This window comes from Microcebus murinus, chromosome 10 (genome assembly GCF_040939455.1).
Source record: "Microcebus murinus isolate Inina chromosome 10, M.murinus_Inina_mat1.0, whole genome shotgun sequence".
In the NCBI taxonomy this organism is placed as follows: Eukaryota; Metazoa; Chordata; class Mammalia; order Primates; family Cheirogaleidae; genus Microcebus; species Microcebus murinus.
In genome coordinates, this window is record NC_134113.1 from 20776253 (window position 1) to 20798383 (window position 22131).

The 22131-nt window shown below is 32.6% G+C and overlaps 1 protein-coding gene across 5 annotated transcripts in view; it reads left to right on the plus strand.

Moving 5' to 3' along the window:
- Positions 1-22131, plus strand: part of BLTP3B (bridge-like lipid transfer protein family member 3B) — an 83386-nt gene that overhangs the window by 42056 nt on the left and 19199 nt on the right. For all 5 annotated transcript variants that reach the window (XM_012787637.2, XM_012787642.3, XM_012787644.3 and 2 more), the window contains 11 exons: positions 2320-2509; positions 3355-3495; positions 5137-5307; positions 6120-6300; positions 7619-7702; positions 9858-10040; positions 10908-11026; positions 12824-12965; positions 14780-14973; positions 16405-17909; positions 18218-18393. In XM_012787637.2, coding sequence (XP_012643091.2) covers positions 2320-2509; positions 3355-3495; positions 5137-5307; positions 6120-6300; positions 7619-7702; positions 9858-10040; positions 10908-11026; positions 12824-12965; positions 14780-14973; positions 16405-17909; positions 18218-18393 — 3086 coding nt within the window. The remainder of the gene's footprint in view (positions 1-2319; positions 2510-3354; positions 3496-5136; positions 5308-6119; positions 6301-7618; positions 7703-9857; positions 10041-10907; positions 11027-12823; positions 12966-14779; positions 14974-16404; positions 17910-18217; positions 18394-22131) is intronic.

Genomic DNA, 22131 nt, shown 5'->3' on the forward strand with positions numbered 1-22131 from the left:
TAGATCTACCTTTAGTTCATTGAGAAATCTCCATGCTGTTTACCATAGAGATTGTACTAATTTACCTTCCCACCAACAGTGTATAAACATTCTCTTTCTCTGCATCCTTGCCAACATCTTTTTTTTTCCTTTTTAATAATAATTAAATCTGACCGGTACAAAATGGCATCTCATGGTTTTAATTGGCATTTCTCTGATGATTAGTGAGCATTTTTTCATGTGTTTGTTAGCTACTTGTATGTCTTCTTTTGAAAAATGTCTGTTCATGTCCTTTGCCCTTTTTTTTGATGGGGTTACATACATTTTTTTCCTGTTGTCTGAGTGCCCTGTATAATAGATTCTGGGTATTAGTCCTTTGTCAGTGCATAGTTTATAAATATTTTTTCCCATGCTGTAGGTTGTCTGTTTACTCCATTGATTATTTCTTTTGCTGTGCAGAAACCTTTTTGGTTTATTTAAGTCCCATTTGTTTTTGGTTTTGTTGCATTGGCTTTTGAGGTCTTATTTGCCCAGGCCAGTGTCCAGAAGAGTTTTTTTCCCTAGGTGTTCTTCTAGGATTTTTGTATTTTCAGGTCTTTAACATTTAAGTCTTTAATCTCTCTTGATTTAATTTTTGCACATTGTGAGAAATTTCATTCCAGTTTCATTCTGCATATGGCTATCTAATTTTCTCAGCACCATTTACTGAACAGAGTTTCCGTTTCCCAGCTATAGCAATCAGACAAGAGAAAGGCATCCACATTGGAAAACAAGAGTATAAATTATCTGTTTGCTGATGATATGATCTTTTACCTAGAAAACTCTAGTCTCCTTCAAGAAACTCCTAGATTTGATAAATGACTTCAGTCAAGCTTCAGTATACAAAATCAACATGCAAAAAGTGGTAGCATTTCTATACATTAATAACAGCCAAGCAGAACCAAATCAGGAACTCCGCCCCATTTACAATAGCTACAAAAAAAATTATATACCTAGGAATACATTTAAACAAGGAGGTTAAATCTCTACAAGAACTACAAAACACTGATGAAGGAAATTGTAGATAATTCAAACAAATGGTAAAACATCCCATGCTCATGGATTGGAAGACTCAACATTGTTAAAATGTCCATACTGCACAAAGTGATTTACAGATTCAATGCAATTCCCATCAAAATACCAATGTCATATTTCACAGATCTAGAAAAAATAATTCTAAGTTTCATTTGGGACCAAAAAGAGAGCCTGAATAGCCAAAGCAAACTTAATAAGCAAAACAAACAAATCTGGAGGTATCTGACTTAAAATTATATTACAAGGCTATAATAACCAAAACATCATGGTACTTGGTATGAAAATAGATACATAGACAATGGAACAGAGTAGCGAACCCAGAAATAAAAAGCTCCATACCCACAACCAACTGATCACCCACAACCAACTGATCTTCCACAAAGTTGACATGGGTGAGAGGCAGCCAGGTGGAGGTATCTGGTGAACAGTTGCATGTTACAATCTGAAGTTCTAGTAAAAAGATCTGGATAGAGACATAAATTTAGGTGTAATGAGCATAATGATGATAATTGATATAATCTGTCAGTTGGGCAAAACTTTAAATACCCCTTCTGCCAAAACATATTGATAATTCTATATTCTAGTTATACTGTACCACTTGTTATTCTCAAAATGTGATCTTTCCTTTCCTACCTCACTGTGTCTTTGTTCATGCTTTTTTCATTCATCTCCTAGATTTATTTTTCCCTAGTTATCAGCAATCTATTCCTCCACCGGGTATACTGTTGTTTCCGTTTTTAAAGTACTTAATTATGGACTGACTCATGTTATATTGTAATGCTACAACTAAATTTTAGTTTTATGTCCCAGCATCATTCACATGGTAGTAGATCAACAAACATTTGTTAAATTAAATTAGAGAATGTGAATTTTTTCTGACTTTACTCCTAAATTATGAGGTTATATTCCAATTAGACTCTGTAGCCTTGTTTGTGTTAAGAATTTAGCTCTCTTATTTACTTTATAGATGTCAATTATCTGGACTAATGCTTTTTGAGAGTAAACAGATATAGATATTGATTTTAATAGAGACCAACTTCCAATTTTATAAACTATTTTACATTTTGAGAAGAACATTTTTTATAACTTATGTCTAACCTGACTAGATTATTGTTTTAACAAAAAAAATGTATTTTTTAAACCAAAATGAATAACATAATATTAGGGTTGTTTATATGTGTACTTATGAGAATATCACCAGATAAATTCTATTAAATGATTTTTTTGGTTTAGTGCATTATATTTTATTTTATTTTGTTTTTCTAGTGAATATGGCTTTGCTGAAAAAGTAGTTGAGGGAATTACTGTTTCTGTAAATTCCATTGTCATCAGAATTGGAGCAAAAGCCTTCAATGCATCATTTGAACTTTCTCAGCTACGGATCTATAGTGTAAATGCAAACTGGGAACATGGAGATTTAAGATTCACTCGTATTCAAGATCCACAGAGAGGAGAGGTAAAGACTGTTTTTCTCTTTAAAAAAAATTGTTTTGGTGATAAATAAAAGTGGACACTTACAACAATCATATCTTAATTGTTGCCCAGATTCACTTACTGCCAGATATACACTTCTTACCTTTTAACTATCCTTTTCTCTTTGTTACTCTTAATTATTTAACTTCCCAGCCACTCAGGATTGAATTTTTATTTTTTTTTTTTTTATTTTTTTTTTTTGAGACAGAGTCTCGCTTTGTTGTCCAGGCTAGAGTGAGTGCCGTGGCGTCAGCCTAGCTCACAGCAACCTCAAACTCCTGGGCTTGAGTGATCCTTCTGCCTCAGCCTCCCGAGTAGCTGGGACTACAGGCATGCGCCACCATGCCCGGCTAATTTTATGTATATATATCAGTTGGCCAATTAATTTCTTTCTATTTATAGTAGAGACGGTGTCTCGCTCTTGCTCAGGCTGGTTTTGAACTCCTGACCTTGAGCAATCCGCCCGCCTCGGCCTCCCAAGAGCTAGGATTACAGGCGTGAGCCACAGCGCCCGGCCAGGATTGAATTTTTAAATTTACAAAACTCTGATATTTAAATGCTTCTTGGTCACATGGTTGAAATATTCTTTGTACTTTATATTAGTTAAATTGTTTAGAATGAAATATTAACAGCTTTACAAATGATGAATATGATTATAAAGATGTTTTATTTGATGGAAGTATACAATTAAAAAATAAAACATGAATATATCTCAAATGTCATATGAAAATTAATTGAAACGATACATTTAGTTTGTTTTTACAGATCTACATATTTCTTATTCTATTTTGCATGAATAAGAGAAGCTAATCTCTGTGTTCTCCTTAGGTTTTGACATTTAAGGAAATAAATTGGCAGATGATACGAATAGAGGCAGATGCTACCCAAAGTTCACATCTTGAATTTATGTGTGCTCCTGTTCGATTAATAACCAACCAATCCAAAATCAGAGTCACACTTAAAAGAAGAGTAAGTCAACAGGATCATCTTTTTGATTCACATGTTAATTATTGGAATTAACTATAGGAAATTTAAAATAATTTGTTAGGTAAAATGTTAACATACTATCAGCGGCATATTTAAAACAATGCAAAATAAAGGGAGATAAAGTTCCTCAAACAATATTTGTAGAAATCTATTGTAATCATAACATTCCTCAGGCTTTTAGATTTAATATCTAGATTTTCACAGATTTTTATTTTTAATAAGTTGAATAGATTTCTCTCTCAATTGCCAAACATTTTTTGAATATTTGCTGTTTTAGAAGTTCATTTCCCCAATGGAATATTGCTTAGGAGTAAGGAGCAAAACTTTCATTTATCAGTAACAAAACTATTAGCTTTAGTAAATTATAAGATATGACTGGTAACTTAGATAACTAAGGAAAGGTAGTTACTTAAGGATACCAAAAGTTGAGAATCCACTATGGTTCCTGAAATGCTCACTTTTTTAAACCATGGCTCAGTTAGTTTTAACAATTTTTTTTTTTTTTTTTTGAGATAGAGTCTCACTTTGTTGCCCTGGGTAGAATGCAGTGGTGTCATCATAGCTCACTGCAACCTTAAATTCCTGGGCTCAAGGGATCCTCCTGCCTCAGGGTCCCGGGTAGCTGAGACTACAGGAACATGCCACCACGCCTGACTAATTTTTCTTTCTTTCTTTTTTTATTTTTATTTTTTCTTTTTCTTTTTTATTTTTTTTGAGACAGAGTCTCACTTTGTTGCCCAAGCTAGAATGAGTGCCATGGCGTCAGCCTAGCTCACAGCAACCTCAAACTCCTGGGCTCAAGCAATCCTGCTGCCTCAGCCTCCCAAGTAGCTGGGACTACAGGCATGCACCACCATGCCCGGCTGATTTATTTTTATATATATATATATATATATATATATATATATATATATATATATATATATATATATTAGTTGACCAATTAATTTCTTTCTATTTATAGTAGAGACAAGGCCTCGCTCTTGTTCAGGCTGGTTTCGAACTCCTGACCTCGAGCAATCCGCCCGCCTCGGCCTCCCAGAGTGCTAGGTAATTTTTCTATTTTTGGTAGAAATGGGGTCTTGCTCTTGCTTAGGCTAGTCTAGAACTCCTGACTTCAAAGAATCCTCCTGCCTTGGCCTCCCAGAGTGCTAGGATTATGGGTGTGAGCCACCACACCCAGCCTCAACAATGTTGTTTATTACTAGGCATAAATAACTATACTAAGTAAAATTGAAAATGTGTGTTTTTAGAGTATAGTACTTAACAGATATTCTGAAATATGAAATGTGGATAAAATAGTATTTTAATTTTTAATGTTAATGCCCCTTTTTCTGCTAGAATTTATTGAATTAATATCAGTAATTATATGAATTATCAACTATCAATGCAAAATTAGTTATTAAGTGCCATATATAATAACTTGATAAGTTACAGGGATTTGTCAGTCTTTTTTTACCACTATATCTAGCACTAGGAGATATTCCTTTTATAGGAACTCAAATATTTTTTGAATGAAGGAAGAATACATATTTAATTCCATTCAAATACTTTTCAAGCTTTTTTTAAAAAAAATATAAGTTTTATTTCTGATTTAATTTTATAAATCATTTTTTTCAACAGTTAAAGGACTGCAATGTCATAGCAACAAAGTTAGTTCTAACATTGGATGACTTATTATGGGTTTTAACGGATTCCCAGTTAAAGGCTATGGTACAATATGCAAAATCTCTTAGTGAAGCCATAGAGAAATCAACAGAACAAAGGAAGAGTATGGCTCCTGAACCCACACAGGTATGCTATAAAGTTTATAGGAAAAAGATTTACATTACAAATAAATAGTCTAAAAATAAGAATGATTTAGTTGGTGTTTCCTTTAAATGAAATACATTGTGAGACGTTTATTCCAAGAATCTTCTTTATGTAGATGTCTTCTATATAATTTTATATAAATGGTATGTAGATGAAAACATGTTAAATGTGTTAATATCTATATAATGCTTGTTTTGTTTAGAGCTCTGTAGTAGGCACTAGAATTAATGATGACATAAAAGCATTTGATGTTACAATACCTCTTTAGATAGTCAACTTCAAAGGAGACACACCACCTTTCTTAGGAGAGAGCACCAGAGCACTTACTAAATCATGTCACAGGGCTTCTACAAAGAAGTGATTCACTAGTGCAGGATATATAACAATATATACAGAGCTCATATTTGTTTTATTAATATATAGAACTAAAAATATTCAAATAAGCTACCTTTAACAATCATATTTTCTAAAACAAGTACTATAAATATGTCAAAATAACTATTCAGATATTTACTGAGACATTGGGTTCATAGCCAAATTGTGAATAATTCTCAAGTTTTTAAGTTTTAGTTTTTTTCTTACAGAATTCAGAAAATATTTTAGGAGAACTGAGTTATTGATGAAAAAGAAAATGTATTGTGCTTATTATTTCTGAAAATATTTTCTTACTGAAAAATAAGAAAGTACAGCAAATATACTGAAAATATTTTCTTACTGCAAATATTTAGGCTTTTCTTGTGTTGAATTTTGGATATTTAATTTCTCAATGATAAGGCAGTTTTGAATCTTTTTAGAGCTCTACAGTAGTCCCATCTACCCAGCAAGTAAAGACACCACAGACTTCAAATGCTCCTGACCTAAATGATGCAATTGTGAAACTATTCAATGACTTTGATGTTAAAGAAACTTCCCATCATTTAGTGATTTCTCATCTAGATCTACACATATGTGATGACATTCATGCTAAAGAAAAAGGTAATAAAAAATTTGCTTATTTCAAACTATTTTGGTTTTTCTAGAATTAACTATAAAACTGGGTTTTTAAAATTATATCTGATGTGTAGTATGTACTATAAGATAATTAGTCATAATTTTATTCATGGTATATAGATGAAAAGAATAATTTGAAGCCTTATATATTGACATGAAATTTTTTTTTGCTTTAGCAGATAGTACTTAAGCTAAATTAATTGTTAGCTATCAATGCTAGCAATGAAATTGGTTTTCAGAAAGATCAAAGAGTGAACAGATTACACTTTCCTTGGAGGATGAAATTAACTGTTTAGTAATTTTGAAATTGCCCATAAATTATAGTCCATATTTCATTCATAATTATTTGCACATATGTTTTCAGCATTGTAGTTTATACCTCTATTCATATATGTCTCTAATTTATGGATTGTGTGTGTAAATGCAACTGTGAGGCTGTTTAACATATTTTGTGTCTCCCTGTCACCTCCTCCCAAAATTTGGTTAGGAAGTTAAATTCTAGATAGGAATTTTTTCTTTTCTTTTAGGTTTTGTTCCTCTTATTTTTCCTTATTTAGTAAACATAGCAGGGTAAGCAGCAAGCTGCTCTTGGTCACTTTGAAAATCTAGGTGCTGGATATTTCTTTTTCTCAGCTGCAGGAGTATCTCTGGCCCACAAATATAGAGTTGGGATGGTTTAGAAGGTAGGCCTACCTCAAGGACAATGGTTCTCAAACTTTGAGTATTAGAATGAAGCTGAAGATCTTTCAAAAATAGTTATCTGATCTGCGTATCTCTATATCTAGGAAAATTGTTGCTTTGAATTTTTAAAGCTGAGAAAATGAATATTGAGACCCTGGATACTTAGTAGATACTTTATTAGATGAGACAGCTGCTTAAAAGGGTAGAGGGATAAAGGTGAGGAAGATTTTGGGTTGGCAAAGAGATTTGTTGTCCTTTCCTTTGACCACCTTTGTATCATTTGTCTTAGAGTTGGTATCTTATACTTTAGTGATTTGAAAGGAAAATCCAAAAAAAGTTACAACAAACTGAAATAACGAAATGAGGTAGTCAGGATGAATACATGAACTACCATGTGAGTTGTATTTAACTTATACTAGTTTTGAGCCTGGGACCTTGTGAAGCAAAGTAAATACTTATTGGATTGAATTTCATTTCCTAAAATCTTTATTTTCTGTAATAAAAGAGAGGCAATTATCACTACTTAGACTCTAAATATGATAAAAATTATTCATGGTAAATGTAATGTTTCTGATAATTTGCTTGATATTTCTTTTTCTTAATTCCCTTGTTCTTTTCCCAGAGTCAAATAGACGTATTACTGGAGGGGCTATGCAGCTCTCTTTTACACAGCTAACTATAGATTATTATCCCTATCATAAAGCAGGTATGTCTAACAATTTCTTTAAAAGATAGAAATCTTGCTTTAAAATTGTATAACCAATTTATTTTGCTTATTTTGCTTTAATTTGTTGAGGAGAAAATAAATATTTATCATTTTTCTTGTGGCAGTATTTTACCAAGAAATAGAATTGCCATAGAATTTATTCATATATTTTATTGAGGTTTTTGTAGATTATTAGAAACCATAATTGTTAGAAGTGGACAGTTTTCTAAATAGTTGCGACAAAATAAGTTATTAACTAATTTTTTTTGAATTTGTAAATGATAGACTTATATATATATAAATCAAAAAAGAGTATAAAGCAAAGGATAACAGTGAGGTTAAGCGAGTTGTAGGACTCCAGATTTCACAGGCTTTTCGTAGTCAACTATTGGTAGGTTCTTTTCTCCCACATCAAAAAAATAAAAATATATGGGATTACTTATGGCCAAATTAAATAATCTCACCTTAGAGCCATTTTTCCTTTTGGGTGGCATGTGGCTTTTTGTTTTTATAATTCATACAAATAAGAAAAATCAAATTATAATTAATTTTGAAGGACTTTTAAACAGTGGTGAAGTTTTTCTCTTCATACATTTATACCTGCTAATGTTTGTCATTTCTGTGTTAGTAAGTGACAGAATTTAAAGGTTGTATGATTTGCTTTGATTTTCTTTTGAAGGACTTTGTTTTATACTATCTTCCTGACTTACAAGCTTCTTACATATGCTTAAATTTTTTTAATTTTAGAAACTGTTCATATTCTGGGAGATGAAACTTTCAGTCATAAAGTACATTTTATTTTCCTAACCCTTTTATATACATATTATTTTTTTTAAAGTTTTTACAGAGAAAACCCTAATACTCTTTTGTATTTTTTTCCCCAAAACTTACTTTATGACTGATTTTCATCTTAAGAAGTTTTATTGGTTTCTTAAGTGTTTTAATAATTGGTTGGGCATGGTGGCTCATGCCTGTAATCCTAGCACTCTGGAAGGCCAAGGTGGGCAGATCGTTTGAGCTCAGGAGTTCGAGATCCGTCTGAGTAAGAGTGAGACCCTGTCTCTACTGAAAAAATAGAAAGAAATTAGCTGGACAACTAAAAACTGTGTGTATATATATATATATATAAAATGTATATATGTATGTATATATATGTATGTATGTATGCATATATGTATATGTATGTATAAATGTGTATATAAATAAATAAATAAATTAGCCAGGCATGGTGGCGCATGCCTGTAGTCACAGCTACTTGAGCCTGAGGCAGAAGGATTGTTTGAGCCTAGGAGTTTGAGGTTGCTGTGAGCTAGGTTGACGCCACAGCACTGTAGCTGGGGCAACAGAGTGAGACTCTTGTCTCAAAAAAAACAAATGTTTTAATAATTGTCATCTTAGCTTTTTTTGGATCAGGTTTTGTTAGTCACTTTACAAAAAATCTTTGATGAAAGGATTTTTTTGATGTTATTTTCTGGGATTCTGTCAAATGGAGGTTTTCCAGGTAATTGGGCATCCAGTGAAGTGTGACCAGTCATGAGGCTTTGAACTGAAACTGAGTGATTTTCCCCAAAGAAATGGGTTCTAGCCGGGCGTGGTGGCTCACGCCTGTAATCCTAGCTCTCTGGGAGGCCGAGGCGGGCAGATTGCTCGAGGTCAGGAGTTCGAAACCAGCCTGAGCAAGAGCGAGACCCTGTCTCTACTATAAATGGAAAGAAATTAATTGGCCAACTAAAAATATATACAAAAAATTAGCTTGGCATGGTGGCGCATGCCTGTAGTCCCAGCTACTCGGGAGGCTGAGGCAGGAGGATCGCTTGAGCCTAGGAGATTGAGGTTGCTGTGAGCTAGGCTGATGCCATGGCACTCACTCTAGCCAGGGCAACAAAAGTGAGACTCTGTCTCAAAAAAAAAAAAAAAAAAAGAAATGGGTTCTAGGTGGAAACCTTTCTAGATCATTTACTTTTGACACTGTTTCTCACTATTCTAAATGTTTTACTCATATTTCAGAGCAGCAAGTAGTAGGTGAAGATTGTACATTTTTCAGATATTAAAGACTCCCTGGAGAAAATGACTAAATCTCATTGGAAGAATTTCTGTAGTAGAATAAATGAAAATTGTGCATTTTTCAGTGAAATACCTGTTATTTATTTCACAGGAGATAGTTGTAATCATTGGATGTATTTTAGTGATGCAACGAAAACAAAAAATGGATGGGCCAGCGAGTTGTTGCATGAATTTGAGTGCAATGTTGAAATGCTTAAACAGGCTGTGAAGGATCATAATGTAGGTTCACCTCCTAAATCCCCAACGCATGCCTCTCCCCATCACACACAAACAGGTATTTTACCTATGACAACATTATGGCATTCCCCAATATTAAGTATATGTGTGTGCGTGCATGTGTGTGCCTGTATATATGTGTGATCATAATATTTTCTGTAAATAAGTATTATTTTTAATTAATATTTAAAACTCCTGCACCCTTCATTCAGGCCAACATGGGTTAATGAACCAAAGTGCTTTTAAAGTTAATGTAACCGGTAATAGTCATACCCAGGTAGAATTTTTCAGACTCTTACATGGCCAGTAGATCTTTCATTTTTTCCTTTTATTATTATTTTTAGTTGCTATAACTGCATATTTAAGGGGTACAGTGTGATGTTTTAATATATATATACACAATTTATAATGATCAAATTGGGATAATTGGCATATTATCACTTCAAACATTTAACATTTCTTTGTGTTGGGAACATTCAAAATCTAATCTTTCTAGCTATTTGGAAATATACAACAAATTATTGTCAATTACAGTCATCCTATATAGTGCTATAAAATACTTGAACTTATTCCTCCTATCCAGCTGTACTTTGTATCCATTCATCAACCTTTGGCTATCCCCCAACCCCCTCTTCCCTGCCTCTAGTAACCACTATTCTACTCTCTACTTCTATGTAGATCTCTCATTTTTAACAGGAATTCTGCCCAAAAGTTTTTGTAGGACAGTGACTTAAATGTGGTATGAATATGATTCCTTTTTAAAGAAGAATAATTGTCACAGTAACTTACATCTTGTATCACTTTATAAAGTATCTCACAAATATTATCTTCTTTGAGAAATTAGTGTTCATAAATATTTCTAGTAGCTGTTTTATTATTAAAAATAATTTTGCCATAAATTGAAACAAGTTTTTGTTTACCACAGAGCAGGAGTCCTCTCTGAAAGGGACATCCAAAGCACCTTCAGTGTTATCTCAACAATCAAAGGCTAAGCTTATGTCTAGTTCGCTTGTGGTTAGGCTTGCAGATTTCAATATATACCAGGTATGTGTTATTTTTTAAATTAAACACTTTTAGTATATCATATAAGCAATTCTAATAACTAATGCCCCCATTTTATTTAAAAATTGTTGACCATTTTTATGAAGTGGTCCAATTAGATGGTATAGAAAGTATCAATTTATTTATGTTTGTTTATATGGTTACCCAGAATTGGCCAATCTGTGAAATTAAAGGCACAGTCCTTCAGACTGCTGAGTCTGCCTAAGACTTTTGACATCAAATGCTGCAAGTTCAGAGGTTTCCTACAACTACTCTCATGTTCAATAATCACTGGAAAGACTCACAGCACTCACAGAAATCTATTATATTTATTATAGGGAAAGAAGACAAATTAGAACCAGCCATAGGAAGAAATGCATAGGGCAGAGTCTGGAAGGGTTCCAAGTGTATAACTTTTCCTCAGGACTCATTAGCCTCCCCAGGATGTGTAACATCATACATGCATAGATATATAATAGTATGCCTGAAGTATTTCTCATGTGGTTGAACTCAGTCTCTGGATGAATGGATACCAGATAAGCCAAAGACCCCACCACCAAAACACAACTAAGACGATCACATGTGGCCAGCCCCACGCTCAGTCATCTTTTTAGCATAAACTATCAGTTAGGGTCCCAGGGGCCCACAGAGAATAGGAAATTCCAATCCTGATTACTTCCCAAGAGCAAGGACAATGGGAGACTAAATTCCTTACAACACAATGGTCTCTGAACAAACTAAAATGCCTTTTTTGCTTTTCTGGACTATGAAGTTTTAGCTATACTGTGAACATAATTTTATAGCTAAGAACTCTGTCCCATTTATACTAATAATTTTATTCAGCCAGTGATAATTTAACATCATCTGATATTGATTCTTGAGAACAATAGAATATATGACCTATTTTTTTAAAAAATAAGGATTTTAGATTTGCATCATTTATAAATTGTCCTGGTTTATTTTGATAAGTCTATAGCAGAGGTGGAGAACCTTTTCATGTTGGAAGGCAGAATTAGTTTAGCTGTAATCAAATAAGGCCACATTCAAGTAACTTCAATTAGATGTACTTTAAAAAGTATATTATTTTGTAACAGTATAGCTACTATGTACTTAATAATTTCAAAAATTGAAAACTATTTGTTAATTTTAAAGTTAACTAACCTTTTAATGACTTTGTTGTGTCCGCTTTTTGTTGGAAAACATTTGCATATTTTGTAGTATCATGGAGGTCTGCAGTTTCAGTTGATCCTCTAGATGGGTATCAGTCATTTGTGACCTTAAGGATGTCTTGATTTGAGTTAGGGAGGACAATATAGATTTGCAGCAATAAGTGATTGGAAAGTAAGAAAACATTTTTCAGGCAGGTTGCCAGGGATGTGGGTGTTCTATTGCATTTTTCCATATTTCAGTTGGATCTTTCTTAGCATCAAACAATGACTGTAAAATGCCATCTACTGAGAGCTCAATCAATTCCATCGATAGTTCTTTAGGTACCTTGGTGATATCAATAAGGTGAGGCTGAAATGCTTATTGGAGTGTGATGTCATGATTCTCAAAGTCAGCAAACCTTTCATTGTATTCTCCAATTAAGATGTCTATAATAGCTGTGTATTCTTCAGATGGTTTGCATATATCATCCTGCTAATCAGTGACCTTTGCTAACTGGGGAAGAAAATGTTCATCCAAAATTTCCTTTGGAAGAAGAAGGGTTTTAAAAAGAGTTTGAAATGATATCCAAGTTGCGTAAATTCTCAGGAAAGTGCTTTATTCAGTGTTACTTCAATAAACTTATTTTTTCAGGTCTCTACAGCAGAACAGTGTCGTTCTTCCCCCAAAAGTATGATTTCCTGCAATAAAAAATCTCTGTATCTGCCACAAGAAATGTCAGCTGTCTATATAGAATTCACGGAATATTATTATCCAGATGGAAAGGATTTTCCAAGTAAGAGTGTTTCCTATTTTGTTATTATTTGTTCATTATTTGGGAAGGGATGTTTTTTTCCTACTGGGTTTTTTGAGTTTTATAAATGTAAAAAAAGAAAATTCCATTGTTCTTTATTCTTATAATCCTTGCAAGTAGTACATAACTTTAGTCTAACAATTTTATGTATTGTTATTGTTTGTCCTTTTCCCTCCCCAGCTTGTAGCTTCCTTGCTGGCAGGAATCATGTGGTATTTATGATTCATTTTATCCCTGAGATTCAACTCATTTTTGTGTTTAGTTGCCGTTTGTTAAATGAAAGAATGAATGAGAGTTAGGTTATTTGTAGAACAAGGTCACTTTTTCTCCCTTTAGTAAAGCTCTATTTATATTTTAGCTATCAAACACAGTTTATTTTGGGAGGGCACAATTTAGTCCATAACAATAATTATAATATTGTTAGTCCTGTTGTGAATGTATGTGTTTCTTTTACTATTTGATTTGTATTGTGCCCCTTTCCCTTAATGATATGAGCATACTTGAGGTTTCTACAAGTTCATTTTAAATATTTTTAATAGCTGTATAGTAATCTATTTCATAAATAGAACCTGATTGGAAACTGCATCTAGATCTTTCTATTGCTTAGTGTACTGGGTTCCTTTATCATTCCCAGATCTACTTTCAGTGTCAACACCCTACTTCCTTTCTATCCCCAAAGACAAGCACCTCTGTATCACAATTGCATGTTTCTGATAGACTTGAATTATAATTTTTCTGTTTCCTTATCTGCCTTATGTAATTAACTGTGAACTTTTAAAGGAAAAGGACCATGTCCCCCCCCCCCTTTTTTATTCTTTGTGCTTAGTGTAAGTACAGAGAATTGTGTAGTTGACATTCAGTGATCCTTTGCTAAAGGAAAGTGAATGAATAACATAAGCAGAAAACCATATTCAGGACATTGTTACCGTGTTATCACTGTACTGATATTCCAGACCTTGGATTTACTTTTCTTAAATTAATTTAGTCTAAAAGTTCTAGATATGAATACTTTTAGCCTTGGCAGAAGCAAATGTGTCTGAATTTTTAGAAAAAGAGATCTTCACCAAGATGTTTTGAAAACTAAATCGCTTTTATGATAGAAATATGTGTAGATTTCAGGAAGTTATGTACTTTCTAATCATAAATATTTATTTTGTGAGAACTATGAAAAAGAGTGTATTTATTATATTATTCAAGAGACACTTGAGTTTTAACTTTTCACCAAGCATTATTCTAGGCCTTGGTTAAAGTGAGGAATAAAACTGTACATGGTCCCTCCTGTCAAGTATCTACCTGGCTTATCACTTTCATAAGGAATTGGTTATTAGAGTTAGCTCTCTCATTCGAGAGGATTTAGATTAAGATCCAGGTAGTAACGTCCTGTAGAAATATATGATTGATGACCATTTTGATATGGTATTTCATCAGAAAGGTAATGGTTTTAGAAGTTTCCTTCTTGGTGAATGTAATCTTAGGAAAAGAAATCCAAATAGTACTTCCTATTTATGCAGTTAGTTTTAGATTAATTTATATATTTAAAATATTTGTATATATATTCTGAAATATTTATTAAAATATTTATATATTGTCCAGTTAGTAAAGCATTGAAAAATGTTTTTGTCTATCTAAATGTGTTTGCTGTCATTCACATGTATCACTTTAATTTTGTAAATAACATCCTAAAATTTTTTTCTTAAGAAGGAGTAAAACTTATTAAAAAATGTTTTTTCTTTTCTCAGGGAAGATTTAGAGCTATCGACTTAATTAAAAATTGAAAAAAATTTTTTTCTCCATAGTTCCATCTCCCAACCTGTATAGCCAGCTAAATGCACTGCAGTTTACTGTGGATGAAAGAAGCATTCTATGGTTAAATCAATTTCTATTGGATTTAAAGCAGAGTCTTAATCAATTCATGGCTGTTTACAAGTTGAATGAGAATTCAAAATCTGATGAGCATGTTGATATTCGGGTTGATGGCTTAATGCTAAAGGTAACATACAAACAAGTTGCTGTGAGAACAAAACCATTTTTATGGAGGAAGTAAAGTTGACAGCATTATTATCTCTAGGACTTAAGATGGATATTCGAATATAAATCAACTTCATTGTAATCTTAATTTTAGTTTTGAAATTTCACACCTAATTTTGATTCTCAATTATAGAAGTTTTAAGAGTTAAGGTTTGTATGTTTCTTAGGGCTTTTTAACCTTCTTTCTCTGATTTCCTTTTATTTTTTTCACCATCCATTTCAAAGTGAGCTGTAGAAGTAAAATTTAAATCAGTAATTTTTTTCCACTTCTTACCAGAGCCAATAAATTTTTTTTCTAAGAAGGATAAATTATACTATGAAGTTTTAAAATTATGTCTGAGTTTTATTTGTTCACATTTATTGTTATTAATATTCAAAGATAATAGACATTTGCTTTTTATTATAGCCAAGTAGTTGATAATCTGAATTATATGTATATAGAAGGAAGTTTTAAAAAACAGCTCATATACTTTAGTAAATTGAGAGAATAAAACTTGGACCCAGGTGAAAATTTCAGTTTATAGTTCTGTTGCTGGTAGACTATGTTTATATACCTTAATTTCCTTCTTTCTAAAATGAGGTTAGTAACATTCAACAGTTACATGGCAGAAATATTTTAAAGATCTTCTCAAAGATCTTATAAAACTTAAATTTATAAGATTTATAAATATCTTTATAATATAATAATACATTTTTTATAATATAAAATTTAAATTTGTAACATTTAGAATTATTGTTTAAGACACAACTATACAATGATCTTTACATTTTCTGAGTTTGGGTAGTATTAAAACCGGTCACTTTAGGCTCATTGATATGAGTATTTTGGGGACTGGGTTTCATTATTCCTTGAAAATTATTTTAGTAAATAGTTTGACCTACACTCTTAAGTATATTTTCATAATCGCTTTCTTCCACAAAAATGATTCCAGCAACATCTTTCTAGTAATTCCATTCACTCATCCACGTCATCTTCCAAATCACTAGGATTTAAAATATCCTAACAAAAAATCCCTTTTCCATGCTTAATACTTCCTTCTATATACTCAGGGGATAGGAAAAATTTAGTAATAATGATTTAATTCAATTTTGTTCTTTAGTGATGTATTGTGTGCTATGTATATGTGTATATAAATGAAATGTACATTATTCTTATTTTCTTTATAAAAAAGATTTTTTCTTCTTAGTAGTAAATCATTTAAGTCTCCTTTATTGAATATAGTAAAAAAAATTGAGAGAAAGAGTTAGTGTTTTATGTCTGGATAGGAAAGTAGTATTTTGGAGGGAAATGTCAAGAAAAAGAATCACTGAGTTAAGTCATGTTCATGATTATTTAATCGCCAAGATGTGTGCATTTGCAAGTTGGACCAGATTAATTTTTTTTCTCTTTTAGCTTGTTATTCCTTCTGAAATGAAATCGGAATGTCATCAAGATCAGCCACGTGCAATTTCTATTCAGAGTTCTGAAATGATTGCCACAAATACAAGGCATTGTCCAAACTGTAGACATTCTGATCTAGAAGCTTTGTTTCAAGACTTCAAAGATTGTGATTTTTTTAGTAAAACATATACCAGTTTCCCTAAATCTTGTGACAATTTTAATCTTCTACATCCAATCTTCCAGAGACATGCTCATGAACAAGATACCAAAATGCATGAAGTTTATAAAGGAAATATTATTCCCAAATTGAATAAACATACTCTTAAAACTTCTGCTGCGATGGATGTGTGGGTTGTGTACTTTTCTCAATTTTGGATAGATTATGAAGGGATGAAAAGTGGAAAAGGACGACCAATAAGCTTTGTAGACTCTTTCCCTCTTTCTATCTGGATTTGTCAACCAACAAGATATTATACAGAGTCACAAAAAGAGCTGCAGACTTGTGATCAAGTATCTCTAAATACATCACAAAGTGAATCTAGTGATCTAGCTGGCCGGTTGAAGCGGAAAAAGCTCTTGAAGGAATATTATAGTACAGAGTCTGAACCCTTCACAAATGGTGGTCAGAAACCTTCATCATCAGATTCATTTTTAAGATTTTCTTCTTCGTCATCAGAAGCAGATATTCATGTCCTCGTTCACGTTCATAAACATGTCAGTTTGCAAATCAATCACTACCAGTATCTGCTCCTCCTTTTCCTCCATGATTCACTTATTTTGCTTTTAGAGAACTTAAGGAAAGATGTAGAAGCTGTAACTGGCAATCCTGCTAATCAAACATCTGTTTGCATTGGATTTTTACTTCGAAGTGCAGAACTGGCTCTTTTGCTACATCCAGTGGATCAGGCCAACAGGATCAAGTCTCCTGTTTCTGAAAGTATGAGTCCAATGGTTCCTGATTATTTGCCTACTGAAAACGGAGAAGTTTTATCTTCAAAAAGGAAACAAGTTAGTGGTATAAATCGAATTAGAAGTGTAACTGTTAATCATATGTCAGACAACAGATCTATGAGTGTTGACCTTAGCCATGGCCCTTTAAAGGATCCTTTGCTTTTTAAATCAGCTAGTGATACAAATCTGCAAACAGGTGTTTCTTTTCTGGACTATTTATCAGACAAACATTTAGGGAAAATAAGTGAAGATGAAAGTAGTGGACTTGTTTACAAAAGTGGCTCAGAAGAAACTGGATCAGAAATAAGTGACAAGAAGGTTTCTTCTTCCAGAGATTCAAATAGTATCTTAAATAACAGAGAAGATTCAAATTTGCTGTCATTTGATAATGATAGTAATCAAAATATATTTTCAAATAGTTTAACTAGTAAACGAAATGAAACCATAGAGTCAGTCTTTAAAGCTGAAGATTTGCTTCCAGAAGCAGCTTCAGTCTCTGAGAACCTGGAAATCAGTAAAGAAGAGACACCCACAGTTATGACACTTAAGTCGCAGTCATCTTTAAGGTAACAACATATTTTTGGAATTTGGGGGATTTGGGGGAGGTAGTGGTTTGCTGAGTGTGCACGTTACTATATTTTGTTTTGGGGCAGAAAACCTCTTGATAAGATATGGCATTGTTAGAGTTAATACATGGAAGAATAGATTTTTTTTTAAATATGAGAATACTTTGAACCTATTTGTTTAAATATAATTTGAAAACTTGTGTATGCTATATACATATTTTAATTTTGTTCAAGTACTTTCTACATAAAATTGTTTTTTATACATGTAGTGATTTTCTAAATTTTCTAATAATTTTGTTTGTTAACAGTGGAAAGCCTAAAGAACGTTGCCCACCCAACCTGGCTCCACTGTGTGTTTCTTATAAGAACATGAAAAGAAGCTCCTCACAAATCTCACTGGATACCATTTCACTTGATAGCATGATGTTGGAAGAAATGTTTTTAGAAAGTGATGGAAGTGATAGCCATATATTTTTGGAAAAAGGTAAATCAATACAGTTTAAGAATTCTTATTAGACACACAGGTCTTATAAGAAAATTATGTTTAACTTTTTTAGTTATATTCAATAATTGGGTTTTTTTTTTTTTTTGAGACAGAGTCTCACTTTGTTGCCCAGGCCAGAGTGAGTGCTGTGGCATCAGCCTAGCTCACAGCAACCTCAAACTCCTGGGCTCAAGCAATCCTTCTGCCTCAGCCTCCCGAGTAGGTGGGACTACAGGCATGCGCCACCATGCCCAGCTAATTTTTTTTTTCTATATATAAGTTGGACAGTTAATTTCTTTCTGTTTATAGTAGAGATGGGGTCTCTCTCTTGCTCAGGCTAGTTTCGAACTCCTGACCTTGAGCAATCTGCCCGCCTTGGCCTCCCAGAGTGCTAGGATTACAGGCGTGACCCACTATGCCCGGCCAATAATTGCTGATTACATCCGACAAAAACTGACTTAAACACACACACACACACACACACACACACACACCCCACTCACCCACCCAGCCACCCCAAGAGTACCTAACTTTCTAATGGTTGTTTAATGGTTTCTTTTAACCAGATACTTCTTCCTCTTTATGGCTGACATCTAGCAGTTATTTGTATGTGGTCATTTAGACCATAAAGCAGCCAACTTTAAGGCTACTAGCCTCTTTTACATAGACTCCTGTAACTGGAAATTTGATTAGGTGGGCTTAATTTGCATGGTGAATTCTCAATTATATGGTCCTATGAATAGAATTTTTCCAGACTGGGGCTATGGGTTTACAAAACCAGGATTCTTTCACATATATGATGATGTATTAGGGAACGCATGATTCCCCCATTTCATTCAGAGGCAACCAATGCTCCAGTAAAGACCACTAGGAATGACTTAGAAGGTATTAGATGCATATCTCTCAGCAAGGCATTGGAACCTTTGTGAAGAGGAATAAAATCATGGGCCATAGTCAGGTAGTAGTTGCCAAAGACATAGGAACATAGGAGACCAGTAGCAAATAGAGATTACTTTCTATTTGAAGGGAAATAAGCCTGTTGACAAGTTGAAAATGGGTTAGTTTAGATAATTAGCAATATAATAATAAATAAAGTATATGAGTAATAATATAATAAGTATTAATGTAAAGTATTATTAATGTAATTGAAATTGGGTTAGTTTAGATAATTAGTAATATAATAATAAATAAAGTAAGTATATGAGTAATAATATAATAAGTATTATTAATGTAATAGTACCTACCATTTATTGCCAGGTGTTGTTTTAGTCAATTTTTATGCTGCTATGACATAATACCAGGGACTATGTAATTTATAAAGAACAGAAAATTATTTCTCACAGTTCTAGAGGTTGCGAAGTCTAAGTTGAAACCTTACCAGATTGCCTGTGTCCTCCCATGGTAGAATTCACAAGGGCAAAAGAAGCTACCTGCAGCCTCTTTTATAAGGGCCTTGATCCCCTTCACAAGGGAGGAACCCTCATAGCATGATCACCTCTTATAGGCCCCACTTCTTTATGCTGTCACTTTGGCCACTCATGAAATTTGGAAGGAACACATTCAAACCATTGCAGGTGCTTGAATAGTTTACTTATTTAATTTGAACAACAACCCTGTAATAACAGTTATATGTTACTAGTATATATAATATTATTGTAACAGTGACTAACATTGAGCATTTACTATGCATTGACACTGTTCTATGTGCTTTGTATATATATTAATGCATTTAATCCTCACAACAATTCCATCAATAATGTACTGTTATCTTCAGAGAGAGGTTAAATAACTAACCCAAGGAAACATAGCTAGTAAGTGGTAGAGTTATCATTTGAACCCAGGCAGTCTGAGCTCTTCTCTTTGACACTAACATGCCTTGTTAAAACAAATTCACACTGCACAAAAAAGTCAGAAAAAAGCTCTCTACTAGATCACAGTTAACTCTAAGTAGGTGGGAGATACTAGTCAGTCCTACCTTACATGATAGATGACATTTAATAACAACAATAACAAGCATTTATTGAACAACCCTAGTCACTCTGCTGAGTGCTATAAAATACATTGATTTATTTAATCCTCAAAACAGCTATAAATGGTAGTTAATTATGATTCTTGATCGCTTTGATATAGATTTAGAAATTGAAACTTAGGGAAATTAAGTATCTTCTCTGAAGTTATGCAACCAGGAAGTAATAGAGGCAGATTTGTCAGCTAGCCTGACTGAAGAACCCAAGGTTTTAAGCAACCAATATGTTATACCAGTTCCCCTGACTTAGTAAATGATTACCATATGTAAACAAAATTCTCAATCTAAACCTGTTAAAGATAATTCATAGCAATCTTCTTTCCAGCATATTGGTTAAATGTTTAAGAGTTACTGATAAGGGTCATAAAAATCTACTCTAGGTTTTCAGGTAGCTCTAATTGCCCCTTGCCCCCTTTATGGTGGATAATCCTTCCTTAACACAGAGTCCTATGATCAAAATACTTCAAAAACAGTGTACCTGTGGGAAATATCCCTATTTAATCTCCAACTATCAGTGATTTTCTTATTGTTATTTCTTAGAATTGATAAGTAAAAGTGACTGCCACTCAAATATGGAAAACTTGGAATATACAACTACAATTCAGAAAATAAAATCACCCAAAAGTCTCACATTTTAGAGATATCAACTATGATTTATTCTATGAATTTGTGTAGTACCATATATATGGGTATTTGTCATCATATTGCATATATGGTTTATAACCTGCTTTTTGTTACCTGTATTTCCTAATATTATTTAATCTTCTTTGAAAATATTTTTAAGCCTATATAAGGTTGCCATAAGCATGTACCATGACCTTTTACTCATTGTCCTAATGTTAGGTGTTTAGATTGTTTATAATTTTTGGTTATAAAAATGGTATAGTTAATATCATTCATAAATTTTTTCTGCATTTCTCATTACTATCTTAGAATAGATTCCAGCAGTAGCCATTTTTAGGGTCTTGAAAAATGTTGATGTTGTATGTAACATTTAAACATTTAACATTTAATATATTCCTGTTCTCTTGAACTCTTCATTATTCATTTTATGTTAAAGGAACGAATTTTCCTTGGGAGGAAGCTCTTGGTGTTTTGTTTTAATTAAAAATATATATATATGTGTGTGTGTATATATATATATATATATATATATATACTCATTGTAAAAAAATCTGATGGAAATGTCTAAAGTAAAAATTGAAGATACCATTTTAATATTACCCTTACTCTGCCCTTGATATCATTCTCTACTATAGAAGTAACTACCATCAACTTTTGGTATATATACCTCCAGGCCTTTATCTAAATAATTTTTTATGTGTATATTTGTGTGTCATACACATCCATATGTATACAAACATATGCTAATGTATGTATGTATGCATGTATGCATATTTTTGAATATATATATTCATGAATACTCATACATGAATACATAACTGGACTACCAGGCAACTACTGGCTTCTAACTTCATTCTTAACTATTTGCAATTCATTCTTTATTCCATAGACAAAATACTTGCTAAAAACCACAAATTTGATAATGTCATTCCTAGTTTAATTTTTCTATTCATTTTTATGGTATTTTTAAAAAGTATTGATCTGTGATGAACACAAAATTTTTAAAAAATTGTCATTTACCACAGATAGTTTGATAAAAATTGAAGTATAGCACACTGAGAAATTAAGGCTGCTAGAGATAAGGATGG